The sequence below is a fragment of the Syzygium oleosum genome, unplaced genomic scaffold, assembly GCF_021117445.2.
Source record: "Syzygium oleosum isolate NSW1041296 unplaced genomic scaffold, Sole_v2.1 Sole_v2.07, whole genome shotgun sequence".
NCBI classification, from domain to species: Eukaryota; Viridiplantae; Streptophyta; class Magnoliopsida; order Myrtales; family Myrtaceae; genus Syzygium; species Syzygium oleosum.
In genome coordinates, this window is record NW_026607491.1 from 10,560,655 (window position 1) to 10,577,563 (window position 16,909).

A 16,909-nucleotide genomic window follows, 5' to 3' on the forward strand; every position below is an offset into this window, starting at 1 on the left:
TTTTACCCTTGCCTACTCATAGCGAGGGTCGGTCGTCCAGACCTCGGTTAGGTCGTCATAGGTAGAGAGACAACACTACTAACCTCCACACACTCCCTTTGTATTAACGGTAAGCATAATTTGGGTCGGCAGTTCCCAACATGGAATCGAGAACCGCTCGTTGGTTTTATGAATCCACTCGGGAATAAGACCGCCGGTTCGGTCCAGTTCCCGGATGGGTTCATGAAACCGGTTTCATCAAGTTTCACGCAAATGGAGGTGATCGAGAGTGAGAAAGGGAGGTGATGAAATGTTAGAGGCATGGCTGTGAGTTGATGGAAGTGGAGAGATGAGTTTCAGATTAGGGATTTTATTGTTTTCATTTTTCTAAAAATGTTTTTTTTTTTGAAATTTTTCTTAAAAATTATATATATGTATATATATATACATATATTACCGGTCCGGTCCGAGTGGGCGGTTCCACACCTAGAACCGGGAACCGGATCGGTATTCACCAGTTCCAATAAATTAGAACCAACAATCAGATCGGTCCTCACGGAAACTGCCGATTCCCGACCAGTCTGGTCTGGTTCTGGGTGATTTCCGATTTCTTTACGCATCTCTACTCCGCACCCCCTCTCTCTCTTGGCCCTTGCGTCGTTCAATTTTTTAATTTTTAAAAAGATCTGCCGACATGACTTTTGGATTCTATAGTTACTTTGGATTGCCACTGTCAATTTGAAGGGAGCACAATTATTTCAAAAGAAAGAGTAAAAACGGTTAGATCGATCAAAAATTAAATTTGAAGGATGGAATGGAACAATGTCTAAGAATTTGGCACCGATCTTGCAAAACCTCTAAATAAAACAAAAGGGATAATAACACAAATAGTCATCGAGGCAATATAATCCATAAATAATGTAACTGAACTTAAATTAATAAAAGGACAATATATAACATTTTCGTATAGTAAATGTACTAATTTGAACATGCATCAAAAGTTTAAAAATCACATTGGATAAATTAAAAGTTCAGGGATAATATTACATATTGAGCTAAAATTCAGGGATCACATTGAATAAATTGAAAATTCAAGAATCACGTTATATATTATTTTAAAATTTAGAGACCATTTTAGTCATTTCCAAAAACAAAACGATTCACTCATCCGAAAGGCAAATCCATCTTGGCGCGCAAGAACCCCTCTCTCTTTCTCTCTCCTAGGGTTTTAGGACAGCAAAAACCTTCAAATAAAAAAAACTCACCTTTCTGCCTTAAGCCCCCCACCACGGCAATCGTCTCTTCGCTTCGCTTCACTCCACTTCCACAGCAATGGCCATGCCATTCCCATGAATCCCTCTCCGCCATCCGCGCTCTCAGCCCCGCGCTCTCTCTCCGCTCCTCCCATGGCGTTCAGCTCCACCCTCCGCTACTCCTCCTCCCTCCTCCTCCGCGCTCACCTCCCCGTGCCGGCCAACCCCAAGCGCTTCGCCCGCGCCTGGACCGACCTCTCGTGCCTCCGCTTCTACTCGGCTTCTTCCTCGAGGGGCCCTCGGCCCGCGAGGGCGAGGCGCAGGGACGGGTCTCCGAAGCAGGACGGTCCAGCGGAAGGGCTGGATGGGAACGGGGGCCTGATTGTCAAGGATAGGGAGGTGGACGGAAATGGTAGGATCGTCCCCACGGAGCTCCACAAGGAGGCCACCGATGCGTACATGGCGTATGCAATGTCGGTGCTGCTTGGCCGGGCTTTGCCGGACGTGCGGGATGGGTTGAAGCCTGTGCATCGCAGGATATTGTGAGTTCGTGGTTCTGCTTGTTCAAAATTCCCTTTTATTTGGGTTTTTGGGCGGGTAATGAAATGCAGGGTAATGATAGCAGCGACCCTTGTAGTTTTGGTTATTGAGGTTGTTTAGGGAAATGAAAGTTGGGATCTTTTTAATTGCCTCTAAGTTCTGGCATTGCAATGTCTGGAAGAGGATATTCTTTTTCTTTATCTTTAGATAGGCTGTTAATCCTTGTTTCGAGTCAAATGCTCTCAAGGAAGGCGTTGCTCTAATTTGAGTGTTAATCTGCTTTTCTCGTTTATATGCACCGCAACCCTTTTGTTGATTGATCTCATTGAAGGTATATTGAAACATTTTATGATCAGAACAATATACGCTAATTTAGGTGTCAACATATTATCCGCACCAACTCTTTCAGTAATTCTTTTAGTGTGCAATGGAAGCTAAGGTTGGCATTGGGAGAAATATCACATTTGATTCATTAAAATAAGATATGGATATCTGCCATTTTCTCTTAGCTTCTGTGTGCAATTATGCACATTAGCTAAGGTGTGTATGCATCTGTCACGAATAAAGTCCAATGTCGAGATGCATGTGTTGTCAACATCTGTAAAATGTAAGGATTTTGGATATGGTCTTTAGAAGTTTTCTGTAGTAAATATCAGAATCTTTTCTTTCTGCTGTTTTTGAACAGAAGATAAAGGATGGTGAAGGGAATGACAGTTGAGAAATAGAAGTGGGAGAAGTGGGACGTGGGCGTACTTTACTGGTTTATATTTAGGGGAGAGACTGGGCGGGGAGAGAACAAGGCTGTGCGTTGTTGGGAAACAAGAGAAATAATCTTGCGAATCATGATGCCCTCTTAAGTTAGAATTCAAGGCTTAGTAAGCATATATAGGTCTTCCAAAAAGTACATTTTAAAGGAAATGAAAAAAAGGTCACATGCTTGCAGCAGATGAGGATCAGTGGAACTATTGTTTGTAGGATGTACACTGTCTGGAAAACAATAAGAGTAACTCAAGAAATTGAGATCTTGTTTGCCTCTTTTCCCTTCTCCCAATTCGGGGAGGATGAAGAACATGGGCCCTGAGGAAATTTCCTGAATTTTTGCCCTTGACCGTCCACTCTTTTCCTAAATGGAGAATATTGACAATCTATCTTGCTTTATGTATGAAATTAGAATATGCTGGACCCTCCTTTGACTTCACTAAAACTTTAGAGCAATAAAGGATATTATATTGGGCTAGTGACAGCTGGTTAACTACTATCACTCGCTTTTTCTATAAAATTCCTGGATAAATATCTTGCTTCTGATTCTCTTTCTAATTATTTTGTCCGACAGGTTTGCAATGCATGAACTTGGTCTTTCATCTCGTAAACCATTCAAAAAATGTGCTCGAGTTGTTGGAGAGGTACTTCATTGAGTAATTATACAGCATTTCCCTTTCCTTGAATGTCTGCTTCCATTTAGATGTATCATGTAGCTCACCTGATCTTGTTTTTAGGTTTTGGGTAAATTTCATCCCCATGGAGATACTGCTGTTTACGATTCTTTAGTTCGAATGGCTCAGGTAAATATGCAGTTTATAGGAGCTGATATGCTATTTGTAGTGAAATGGTTTTTCCTATTATAATTGTCTGTCAGTTTGCATGATATTAAAATGCTTACTCTGACATTGGATTAAACTTGTGCAAACGATTTATTCTTTTACCCATGATTCTTAGTTGGAGTGCATGATTTTTTTTTTTGGTTCATTTTTCTTAAACTAGAATTTTCCTTTGATAAGCGAAGGGAAAATTTCATCTTTAAGATTAAGCTGATGGAGAACTTCTTGTATTGGGTATCTTATTGCTATCTTGCTATCCATCAATTACATATAAATGTCATGGAAGGAAATTTATTGTGGGAATTAACGTTCAATTGTAAAAATAAGTGATTTTGGTTTTAGAACAGTAAAGCCATCATATTTCCTACACTGAGCACGTGCTGGAATAACAGAGGTTTTGAAGTTTCTGGATTTCTATTTCCTTTGTCTCTCTGACTCTTCTCGCTTCTCTTTTATCACGGTGATTTGTATTTCATTTTCCTCTCCGCAATCAACAGAGAACTCATTATTTTCTCTTCCAGGATTTCTCCTTGCGCTGCCCGCTTATACAAGGGCATGGAAATTTTGGTTCAATTGATGCTGATCCTGCAGCTGCCATGCGTTACACGGAATGCAGACTGGAGGTTTGTTTAGTCTTATCTCAATTGCATTATTTTCTGCTGAATTTATGAAATATGCTTTGGCTTCTCTGATTTGGTGGCAGTAGTTGTTACTTCAAGAAAATATGCATTAAAGTGCTATAAGAAAATTTTGGAGGGGCCAAGGAATAAGTACCTGTTGACTCTGATAGATCAATGTGATAGCAATTCTTTTGGGCCTTAGCTGTGAACCTGATCAACAGAGCTTATGGATTCTGAAGAAGTAATCTTCTGATTTTTGAGGTGGACGTTTTCAAGTGACCTCGTAAGAAAGTAACACATGAAGAAACTCTTTTTGGATGAGTGGACATCATATCTGTTTTAGTACCACCTGGAAATGTTTTAAATGGGGAACTATGAACTGATTTAATATTGAAAATGACATAACCTTTGCATCCGACTTTGCGGCACTGTTATGAAGAGGGAAAGGGGCTGTTATGCCTATGTTTTACGAGTCTTACAGAAAGTAGGGCAGACGTATTAATATCTGAGAAAAAGACAGAGCAGGCCCTAATTGTTGTGTAAATGCTCAAACATGTTACCTGATCTGTTTAGCTTGGCTTTGGTTGATGATTATTTTGTTTTTCATAAGTGAGTAAGAGCCAATAATGAGCTCTATGGAGTAAAACCATTGCAGACCATTACGAGATTTTGGTGATTACAATTCTATCTTCTGTTTGCATCCATGTATTTTTGTATAAATATTTGTTGATACTAGAAAAGGAAGGCAGGGCACAAAAGAGGTGCTAACGCATTTGCAAATGCACTGCGATGGAAACTTTAAGGAGGCTTCATGAATGTACATGCCATTTGAGAACAAATGTTTTGATGAACATGGAGGATTAATTCCTAACCATCATGAACTTTAGCTCCTTGACAATATTTTTGCCTTCTCTTTAGTACGCAAATATTACTACCCATTTAAAACCACAAATGAATAGCAGGCACGATGCCGAAGGGCACTTGAGTCCAAACCTTTCAAAATGGCCCTTAACAGTTGTTGCCTTCAAAGAGTCTTCTAGCTGTAAATCATTCAGAGCAGTTAACCATGTGCGGACAAGCAAAGCAAAGCTTCTCTCTAAAAAAGGGAATCTTTTAATCGAATTCAAAAACTAGAATGATACACTTAGAGCTTACTCTACACTGTACTGGTTCGGTCATAAAACAGCATATGATAAGTTCTTGGTTATGCAGGGATTGACGGAGGCCATGTTGTTGGCAGACATCGATCAAGACACAGTGAGTATCTTTTGTTGTGCTACTGCCTGATCATATTTTAATGGTTTTTGTAACTCGCAGCTCCATGGGTCAATCTCTGTGATATTGCAGGTTGATTTTGTTCCAAACTTCGATAATTCACAAAAGGAGCCGTCACTGCTACCTGCTCGGCTTCCAACTTTATTGTTGAATGGTTCCTCTGGGATTGCGGTGATTTTACTTCAAAACAAATTCTTTTATCTTTCACTTTGTGCTTTAGTTTTAATATGCCAATTATGAGTAATCTTTCTTCTCCATTTTCCTTTTCCATCTTCTTCTGCCCTCTCTGGGGTAGATGAATAATGTATCCCCATGCTCCATATTTCTTGACCTAGTATAGTTTCTCTTGATAGGTTGGCATGGCGACTAACATTCCTCCTCATAATCTTGGGGAGTTGGTAGATGCGCTTTGTGCTTTGATTCATAACCCAGAAGCCACGGTAAGCACCGTAATTTCACTAGAAGGTGACGTTCATACCAAAAAGGTTTTTATCAATGCTCTTTGGTAAAAAAATCTGTTCGGTTCTTTTTAAAGCCTTTTTTCTTTGGAATTTCAATTTGCTTCTCTTCTTGCAAAATTATTTCTGGGGAAGTTTTCTTTGTCTCATTATTCATGTTATTAATGATAAAGGCGGATGGTGTAGCATTGTAGAACTGTATGCTTCAGCTTGTTTTTCCTTTTGTAATTCTTGGTCTGAACCCCTTTCCCATAACACTTTTGGCTTATAACTCTTAATTCACCAAAAAGAAACGATTGCAAAAACTGCTTCATGCTTTTCTGTGTTTAGCTCAAAACTTGCATTACTCGAATACTTAATTGTCTCTTTATAAGAAAGGGGACTCTTCACAGTGCTAATAGTTCTGCTTTTGTTGCTGATTTCAGTCTTTTTACTCCTATTGGGAGACTTTATGGGTTTTTTGCCTTCTTGCAGCTGCAAGAATTGTTGGAATACATGCCTGGTCCGGACTTTCCAACCGGAGGATTGATCATGGGAAATATCGGGTAGGTTACGTACTAATTTTTCATTTCATTGATGTTTGTCATGGTGGAAGCTCGACTCTTAACTTTACAAGGTTTTTTTCCCCATCCAGCGATTGGACTTTAAGTAGTCATTGGAAGTCGCTAAGGTTGACTTTATAGATCTAAGTATGTGATTTTCCGGGAATGTGTTCGAAGCTATCCAGTCTCGTAGCTGTACATGGCCTTAGAAGACCTACCTTTATGTTTTTGCCTTGGAAGACCTACCTTTATGTTTTTCCTCTAATTTAACAATTATTTTAAAAGATTAGATTCACTGGTTGTTCTGGAGATGGAATGAAGAGTTGACTTGTTTGGGTCTATCCCCTCAGTTTCTTTTTCGCTCGACTTTATCTTACTAATTCTGTTTTTCCAACCGCTCACAAAGCATTCTAATGGCTGAAATTTTCAAGAATATTTTCATGATAATAGCATGTTAGTAATTCCAGATGACTGGACTTAATAGCAGCAATCACTCGTATCTCAATGGTCGGGCTAATATTTATACCTTTAAAGCATCTTAGAGGCATATCGAACTGGGAGAGGGCGGGTTGTTGTCCGAGGGAAAACTGATGTGGAGTTGCTCGACTCAAAAACCAAAAGAACAGCGGTAATCATAAAAGAGGTAAATTGTTTTGTTAGGTTTGTTTTCATTTCTGTGATTTGGCTGGGGGTAAAATGGTTGTGATGACTCTCCTACTGTTGCCTTCTGTATGCCAACCAGATTCCTTACCAAACGAACAAAGCATCACTTGTGCAAAAGATTGCTGAACTTGTGGAAAACAAGGTATTTTCATGATCAGACTACAAATATTGTCATTCTTTCATAGCAAACAGATTAAACCAAGTCAAAATTTCCAGCTCCCTTTTCGATAAGCTCTCGTTCTGTGACATTAAGTGTATACTTCTAGTAGAATGGATGTACTTTTCTTCTTTTGGTGAAATTAGTCTGGCATGATTTATGACATAAATGTTGAATACTGTGGCAACTTTCATTTGGCACCTGAGTCAGGTGCATATGCCCTTGCACTTCAGCCTAGGTCATGCCTTGTCCATTCTGCTATTTTTTAAAGTTGCTCCAATTCACTCAAACCTCATTAAGGCGTTTGGGCAATAATGCCTTTTGAGTAGTCTGTTTTTACTCATGTATGAAATTTTTGGCTCATCATGGATGTTAGATATCACGAGATTAATTGTTGTTTTGGGGTGGCTACATTCCATCTGGTCAAAAAAATGCTAGGCTTATGCTTCTGAAGTAACATCTGCTTAAGCACATCCTGGTGCCCTTGCTAAGTATTGAAAATGGGTTGCGCAACTAAATCTACTCCTTCCCTCCATCATTTATGTCATGATGTCAAATGAATTTCCTGGTAGCTATAAACATGCAGTGTGCTTGTGGATACATCTAGGCTGGGTATTGGATTTTCAACTCATGCTGTTCTTGTGCAATCAATCTCCTATAAAGCACTGTCCGAGACTGAACAATTTAGCTTTTTTTAATATATACTATTGCAATGTTACCGTGCTCTGCCTTGTATTGCATATTCTCTGAGACATTTGAAACTGGTCCTTATTTCTCAAATCAAGACCACCAGTCGGACTCATGGATAGTAGTACAACCTTTTTTCTGAAATTGTCTAACTTGTATGTTGCCATAGCAAAAAAAATATAAGTTGCTCCGTGCTGTGACTTACATGCTCTTAAGATAATAGTCATCGCTCTTTTTTTTTTTTTATTCTTACAGAATTTGGATGGAATTAGTGATATTCGTGATGAAAGCGACCGGTCTGGAATGCGCATTGTGATTGAGGTATGGAAATTGTTCACTCCTTCCTTTCATTTTGATAAAGATTTTAGGAGCTGGCAATATTTCTCAGAATTTGGCTTCAGTTCATGTATTGGCTAATGGGAGATAAATGATTTGAATTTCAGCTAAAGCGTGGATCAGACCCTCTGATTGTCCTAAATAATCTATATCGCCTGACAGCTCTTCAATCTAGCTTTAGTTGCAACATGGTGGGGTACGTTCTTTGTGGCTTTGCACCAAGGAATCCATTGTATTTTCTTTCCGCGCCATAAGGCAAGTGGATGGGGCAAAACCTGTTCTGATTGGACTCATGTATATTGTAGTTCAGTGTCGCGACATAAACCGGACAGCAGATGAAATTGGAAACATCTTGTTGCAATTTTTTTCTTTTCTGCAAGTTGATATTCACAGAAGTTTGTATAACTGTGGTAAATCTGGTGTCATGACGTGCTTTATCGTCCCTTTTCCCCGCTCCCTGTCAACGTTATGGAGATCAGATTCCAAAATGGAGAAGAGTCAGCTCATCTGGACCTTATTCTAAGAAATTGACATGCAACTGTAGATATGATCTTCAACATGTTTTGAAAATTATGTTGATAAGTGTTTCAGCTAAAGAAAAGAAAGTTTATTTGCATAATGCAACAGGGAGAGTCAAAACAATTCCTGGTTAAAATCTCTGTGTCCGTGAAATTTACTAGCATCAGTGACACCAGACAATCAAATCACAGTTCATGGAAAAGTAGCTGTGCGACAGCAATTTCTGTTGAAGGCTGAAATGGAGAATGTTGCAGAAGAAGCAGAAGCTTGTGTTTGTGACTCTCGTGAATCCTGATGTTAAGCTGTAGGGATGGAGTGAATCATTGGGCTGATAATCTCATTATTGGGTAATTGCTTGCTTTTGCAAGTGGTCATACCTTTTGGTTTTTAAGAGGAATAAAGAACTTTCCTCCCCCCAATGCATTCATTTAGACACCCAATTGTATAGTTGGTTAAGATGCTATAATTTTCCCTAGGAATATATGTTGCTTCATTTTGCCATACTTAAAATGGTAATGCAGGATGGTTATGAGAATGCTTGGTTGGTATTTTGGATATGAATTAAATCTTTAAATTTCTTTAGTGCAATTTTTATTTGTGAGAGCGTTTCTTTTATATTTGATCCATCTCTGTCAGAATTTGAGATGGGCTTTCTCTGAGTATAAACTGCAGCACTGTGCTCTAAACTGCATTTTGTTCAGCAGAATTATGTCATCAGACTCAATACTACTAGAGTGACCTAAAATTTAGGTGGCCGGTTCCAGTTAGTGGAAAGCTATTTTTTTACTGTTGTTATTTGCATTATACGATGAACTGTATCATTTGATATTGTCTTCCTCCTTTATGCAGTATTTTAAATGGACAACCGAAACAGATGGGTTTGAAGGAATTGCTTCAGGTGATTGGATGCTACCTGTACTATTGTTATGCTTAAGTGCCTGACTTATCATATGGGTGATTGAAGGTTCTGACGAATGCCTGGAGTAAACCATTTCGGTTGGAGTGTTGACGAGCAGTTGAACCTATTAACTTGACTGATGGTGCCATTATGTTCCTTTTTGCGAAGTAGAATAAATGTGCCTTATGGACTGAGAAATCACCAGTCCCTTGGCTGGATTTATCAAAAATTGAATCGGTCAATGAATTGGAATTAGTAACACATTCCCGATATCACTTTGTGATTCTGAGTAAGATACTATGCAAGGGATGGGAATGAGCTAGGCTGGTGAAAGTTTCTTCTTTGTTCCCTTTTGTTTGAGCCATCCATCCTCGCTGTTGTGTCTTTCCATATAATCTTATTTTTTATGAATTGTGATCATGCATATTAATCTTATACTTCGATGAAAACTCCTGTTTCAGGCATTCTTAGAATTCAGATGCTCTGTTGTTGAGAGACGAGCGAGGTTCAAGCTTTCTCATGCACAAGAAAGAAGGCATATTGTTGAGGTTTGCTATGCTACCTGATATATAATTGGTTAAAAGTGTGTTTATAATGGTTGAAAGTTTTCAGTTGAAAAGCAATATAAAGGAAAGTAAAAAGGGAAAAATAGGTACGGTCAGGATCTCTTTTTAAACAATAAGCTTTCCTTTGCAATCGAAACTAGTTATTCTATCTTGTGCATTTTTTTTTCCTGGTGGATTCTTTCTGTAAAAGATCTTCGTAGTAAAATTTCTCCAGTCCTTGCCATTAGGCATTGGCAATTATATATGCTTTAACTTGGATTTCTTTTGCTTTGGACTTCTAACCTTTGCAATACATAATAAACTTCCTATGATCCTTAGGGCATTGTGATTGGACTCGATAATCTGGATGGTGTGATTCGCATAATAAAGGAGGCCTCAAGCAATGCAAATGCATCAGCTGGTCTTAGGAGTGGTATGCTCGTTTAAGTGACTTAAAAAACTGCTCTTATTGATATGCCTCTACTTTTGACTTTTTCTGTTGAAAAAGAAATCTTTAGATTCCTTGAGATTAATCTTTTATTCACCAATTTTAGTATCTCGTCGATTGACTCTTTTGTCCTTCTTATAATCTGATCTTGCACCAAAAATGCTGTCCACACTGGTAGAATGGAATTTCTGTGATTACTGACGTGGGAAACCTCTTTATCGATATACGTCTCATCAATATATTGCTGTTGCAGAGTATAATTTGTCTGAAAAACAAGCTGAAGCTATACTTGACATAAGTTTAAGACGACTCACTCTTCTGGAGGTACCCAAAAATGGAGCATAAGTCATGTTTTTCAATTTTGATCTTGTTCATTTGTGTTGATAGCTTTTTCTGTGTTTGTGCTGCACAGAGAAAGAAATTTGTTGATGAAAGCAAATCATTGATGGAACAAATTCTTAAATTAGAGGAACTCTTGTCAAGCCGAAAAAACATATTACAGGTAACTAGTTGTTAATGTTCTTTTAGCTTTACTGCCTTTTCATTTGGGTTTGTTTGTGGCGACTGTTTCAAGCAGTTGCTTACCCCATTGTTTCATTGTTGATATTGATTATCCCCCTTGAGTAAAGGATTTTTTAAAACCTTTTAATTTGAATAGTGATTGGATAACTATTTTTGGTGATGATAAGAAATATTTTATTACTGTTGATCATTGTTTGATATGTGATTTATTCTCAGTTGATAGAACAAGAAGCAGTTGAACTTAAGAATAAGTTTACTACTCCAAGGCGTTCACTATTAGAGGAGACTGAAAGCGGTCAAGTTGAAGATATCGATGTCATTCCAAACGAAGAAATGCTGCTGGTACTTGATATGCTTGTCTTTATTATGCCAAATTACAACCTTTAGGGAGTTCTTCAAATTTGACCTATACTTTGAAGATTGTCTATGAGTAGGAACTTGTATGAGTAGTTAATGATAGCCTCAGGGTGCATTTGGGAACCACTTTCCCAAGGGGCATTGGGCAATGCAAGTATCATTTGGCAAATTTCTTGGAGAGCTTTGGGAGATGCAATTGCATTTCTAAAGGCCTTCAGAGGCAGGTCCAGAGATGCTTTGGGGTTTGAGCATTTCCAGAATGCTAATACTTTTTTTTTTCCTCAAAACTTTTCCCTCGCTAAACTTTAATAATTTTAGAAATGTCTTCAACTCGCATGATGTCACCGCCAAAGGCTCAACCGCCGGCGAGGCCAGTGGCGCCAAATTTAGCCTTGCCGGCTGCTGAGCCCTTCGCCGGTTTTGAGGTTTTTAAAAGAAAAGAATTAGCGGAAGTCCTTTACAAAGTGTGATTTTTCCAAACACCATTAAAACCAATGTTGCTTTCTAATGCACTTTTCAGTCACAATTTACCAAACACTACTTGCATTTCGAAAAACCTCTTTAACCTTAAGGCCTTTGCATTTTCCCAAAGACTTTCCCCAAAAGCCGAACCAAATACACTCTCAGTCACTCTGCCGCATACACACCATGAGGTTGGAGTTGGGATCTGATACAAATGATGTCTAATTCTTCCAAAGACATTAAATGTTCAGTTTGAGTTTGACAAGAAAATGTTTTATAGTGCTTTCAGTTGGCCTTCATGAAAAAACCAATTAGAAAAGTTTGCAAAAAGAATAAAAAGGCTGACTCAGTCAACCACGGTGGCATTGTCTGAGCAGGCATTGTACATGGAGAACCAACATTTATGGTCATCCGTGGTGGCTGGTTCGCTGCCATACTCTGCAACCCAATCTGTTTTCAGCTTTACCGATTTTCATTTGGAGCTAGATAACCTGCATAGTCATCTGATCACCATTCTTATTTATTATGTTGACATGTCCCTTTACTACTGGGGACAAGCACAGCATCATTGTTGTCAACTCTCGGAATACCTACCTCTCCTCTCCCTCTCTGTCCTCTCTCTTGTCCAAAGCCAACTTTGATAGCAGTTGCTATTTAATTGATAAAAAATCCTATTAGCCTCCTTGAAGTATGGTTGAACCACTAGGTGGGGTGTGGAGGTAAGAGTCATGCGGATTAATAGTCATTAGATTTCCAGTCAAATATGGAAAACACTGCAAAAGTTCATGTTATTTAGCCTTATAATCGTATCGTTGCTATTTTAATTTCCATTCTCAGAATACTTTTTGAATGTTCAGGCCTTGAGTGAAAAAGGTTACATGAAACGGATGAAACCAAACACCTTCAATCTTCAGCACCGGGGGACCATTGGCAAATCTGTTGGAAAATTAAGAGTCAATGATGCCATGTCTGACTTCATTGTTTGTCATGCACATGATCATGTTCTTTACTTCAGGTAATAGCAAATATTGTTTATTGGATATGAAAACTTATTATTTTTTTGTATTCATATTTATGTTATTCGCAATTGGTCATTTTTCCTTTAAGTTTATTATGTTTTTATTAGCCTGTGCTTTGATTCTAGGTTTTTATTGTCTCTATCATTTATCTCCAGAATTTCGAGTTGAGAGTGTTGATTCATTAATTGTTTATAGCTAGTATTGCTGTGGGGACCTTCCAGTGGATCATTGACCATGTGTTGATAGTGATATGGAGATGTTTGTTGTACTCTATTTTGATCTGTGTCAGTATAAGCCGTGACTTCTCACTTGACTCTGTTTCCGTCCTGGTTGTTGTGGAGAAATCTGGTCTAGCTTGGATGCTAGTGGAAGATAAGAGATTCACCTGAATTACATTTGATAGTTTTTAGTGGTGTAAGATTCTTAACTTGCTTTACTTTTCACCTGAGTTACGTATGTTGTTTTAGGTGGTCTTTCCCTACCTATTTTACTATGATTCACTACCATGAATTTGCATCTGACAGGAACATATGAATGCACTATGTGGTCGATAGCCGACATTTTTGCTGAAAATCTTTGAACTTGTTTCTACATTTAAGAAAAGGACTAGTGCTGCTGTTCTGGCTGAAGACATAGTTGACACTAAGTAAATTTGCAGTGATAAGGGAATAGTTTACTCAGCACGGGCATACAAAATTCCTGAATGCTCAAGGGCGGCTGCTGGTACACCATTGGTCCAGGTATAATCCTGTGCGGTTGCTTTGCTGTTAGTATATTTCTGGTATTGGAGACAGCTGATTGTTCCCCACGATATTTTTTGCCCGAGGCAGATCTTATCATTATCTGATGGTGAGAGAATAACTTCAATTGTTCCTGTGAAAGAGTTCGCTGAAGATCAGTTTCTACTCATGCTTTCTGCAAACGGCTACATCAAAAAAGTATCACTGAATTCTTTCTCATCCATAAGGTCAACAGGAATTATTGCGATTCAGTTGGTTAGTCTACTCTTTCTCTCTCTTCTGCCTTCAGTGTTTACAAGGTGGTCACTGTAAAGTCGTGATTTACTCTATTAGGTTCCTGGTGATGAGCTGAAATGGGTTCGCCTTTGCTCAAATGATGATCTCGTTGCTATGGCTTCCCAAAATGGAATAGTCATCCTTAGCTCCTGCGACATTGTAATGTTTCTTCTCCTTATTTTCTTGTTCAGAAGTTGGATAGTCTTACTTAAAGATCACCTTGATCCATAAACAATAATTTGCCAAGGTCTAAGAATGAACTTTTTGGTCCTTTTAAGTCTCTCCATTTAATAGTGTTTTTCTTCTTCTGTTGTTGTGACTCATGACCCAATTTGGGATTACTTTGAAAGATAATTCTAGTAGGTTGTTAAGTTGAAGGTTTATTACCTGAATCTGCAATATGCTTGAATAAAGTGAATGACATTGACAATCTCTCCTTTTGTAGGTTCTGATAATCTATGTAATCAAATTTAGCTTGTACTTTCCTTTTGTTTGCTATCTGGATTCTTCCTGCATTGAGCGTCTCTTATTGCTTTCAAAATGTTCATAAGAAACATCCACAGTTCTTAAATTGTACTATTCACGTGGAACCTTAATAGTCTTATTCTAATATATGAAGTGTGTTTGCATTGTCTTTTCAAATATAGTACTTAAGTGTGTTTGCATTCATTCGACAATAATTTCCAGAATTTCAATGCGGGAATGGTTCGTGCATGTGATTTAGTCATTTGAAATTACCTTACTTTTCTCACCACTACCTTTTGAAACTATTTTCCTGCGAATTTTTTTAATGACATTTTAGTCTTATTTGGACCCAGATTCGAACACAGGGAAGGAATACAAGGGGTGCTGTTGCTATGAGACTTAAAGGAGAAGATAAGATGGCAAGTGTGGACATTATACCATCGTCCATGCGGGGGAATTGGGAAGAAGTATCAAATGTTTCCCACAGCAAGTATTGGTTAATTTCCTGTCTTTGCACATTCTATTCGAGAGTTTTGTTCTAACCAAAGATTTAAGGCATGAAAAAAGTGATTTTGGCTGAGACTGGAATTTCTTTGGACTTTTTCGTTTTTCCTGTTAGTATGTCAGATAAGTTCGTATTGCCATAGTTCATCACTATAGATCTTTAGTATGGTCCACTTACATGGACTGTTGTCTAGTGAAGCAAAGAACTCGTGCATTTACGTGCATGCATGCTTATCATACTTGAGTAGGTATGCATACATTTACATTTCTCATATACTGAATAATTTTATACCACAAGATTCTTTTTTGTACAGTGTGAGAGGAGATTTAGCGTGTCATTTTCAGTTAGCCGATAGTGCCTCAGCACCATTAATAGCAAGTGCCAATTTCTAGTATCCTTTAGATAAAGATGGCTGACTTTTCTTATTTTCAGTGCTAAAGCCCCCAGTGGTCCGTGGCTGCTGTTTGTATCTGAGGGTGGCTATGGAAAGCGGGTCCCATTAGGTAGCTTTCGCACATCGCGTCTCAACAGAGTGGGTCTAATTGGATATAAGGTGTGCAAGGGACTTCCAATTTCTTGTTTGTCTGCTTGTAGTTGCCATGCAACTTTGGATGTATTTTGGGGATCACTTATGCTGCTACTTGCTTTCAGTTTTCCTCAGAAGACCGCCTGGCTGCTGTTTTTGTAGTCGGTTTTTCATTGGCTGGTAATTCATGAGAGTTCCCTGAAGCATCTTTTCCATTATGAATTGATTGGCTTAGGTTTTCTTCATACTGTCGCTCTATTTCATCTTCTTCATTGTAACACTTTCTGCATGCCTCTCTTTTCTCCATTGAACAGAAGATGGTGAAAGTGACGAACAAGTCGTTCTAGTAAGCCAAAGTGGTACTGTAAATAGAATTAAGGTTCGGGATATCTCCATACAATCTCGCTATGCAAGGTAAGCTTTGAATAAATACGTTTCTGGTGCTTATCTTTGCTTTTGAGGTTCAGCTTAATGAGCAAAAAGAAAGAAATCTTTGATCGTCTGAATGATTCTTTGCTGCTCCTGAATTTAGATTCATATTATTTTTCTTTGAAAGTAAAACTAGACTCATATTCAAAGTACAGCTCAAGTAGCCTCGAAGTTGGTTGATTACCTGCATGTGCTATGTGGTGTCGTGGATTATACATTAATCAAGTTGCTCTCCCGGTCCTTAGAGATGGTATTATTAATTGGATCTTGTTACTAATACAGCTTAAGGGGAAGACATTTTTATTATTTTCTCAGAATGTATTGATAGGCAAAATGTAACCTCAAAGGAAATGTGGACATCCGATTAGCATTTGGTGCTATTCTTGTCAGAGTAGAAATAGAGACAAAGGAGGCCTGTGGTTCCCCAAAATTCTTTGATCCCACAGTTCGTTTTTGTATCGTTGGTTGATGAACTTCTGCTTTGGTTTTTCCTAGTTTATCTTTTGGTTCTGTGGGATGAAATACTCCTTCCATTTGTACATAAATCCAGGGGTGTGATATTGATGCGACTGGAACATGCTGGAAAGATTCAGTCAGCCTCGTTAATTTCAGCGACGGATCCTGAGCTCGAGGCAGAAGTGCTGGAAGCAGTTCAGGGATGATTGATGAAAATTCAACATGAAATGCCGGAACAGAAGATATTTGAAGAAACAATGTGTCTAACTACATTTGTCTGGGGAAGAGAAAATTTTGGTGGGACTAAGGAGGATGTGCGAGCAGTTGTTTCGCTCTGCACGACATGCTCAAACACCTGACATCTAGACAACCAAGTAGCCCCGGTTGAATCGATTGGAGGAGCGTGTAGTGTGTGCAATTTGTGGTCTTCCCTCGTAACGATTTTGTATAAGGGGAATTTTACGATTGTAATTTTCCCTTATTGGGCTGTGTAGGTGATGCATCCTTCGTTAGATTCAGTCTTGTAAATTCTCTAGTAAGGAGAAGCTTGAATTATCTTAAGGTAAACGAATCCTTCCAAATGCAATAGTGTGTTCTGATTGATGCCTTGATCATTCTATTTTGGCAATCAGAA

The 16,909-nt window shown here is 38.5% G+C and overlaps 1 protein-coding gene across 2 annotated transcripts; it reads left to right on the forward strand.

Moving 5' to 3' along the window:
• The first annotated feature begins 1,237 nt into the window (after positions 1-1,237).
• Positions 1,238-16,878, forward strand: LOC115676947 (DNA gyrase subunit A, chloroplastic/mitochondrial). Of its 2 annotated transcripts, none has more exons than XM_030600022.2 (27): positions 1,238-1,774; positions 3,106-3,175; positions 3,269-3,334; positions 3,892-3,993; positions 5,203-5,247; positions 5,338-5,436; positions 5,619-5,705; positions 6,198-6,268; positions 6,800-6,908; positions 7,008-7,070; positions 8,028-8,093; positions 8,216-8,304; positions 9,477-9,525; positions 9,987-10,073; positions 10,410-10,503; positions 10,772-10,842; positions 10,931-11,020; positions 11,257-11,382; positions 12,717-12,874; positions 13,537-13,618; positions 13,709-13,873; positions 13,952-14,053; positions 14,713-14,855; positions 15,297-15,417; positions 15,516-15,570; positions 15,705-15,804; positions 16,370-16,878. In XM_030600022.2, exons 1-27 carry the CDS (start codon positions 1,329-1,331, stop codon positions 16,479-16,481), a joined length of 2,868 nt encoding a protein of 955 aa, XP_030455882.1. In that variant the 5' UTR covers positions 1,238-1,328; the 3' UTR covers positions 16,482-16,878. The 2 variants fall into 2 exon arrangements, with proteins under 2 accessions (XP_030455882.1, XP_030455942.1); XM_030600082.2 differs by having other exon boundaries at positions 1,239-1,774; positions 14,713-14,849.
• Positions 16,879-16,909: the final 31 nt, after the last annotated feature.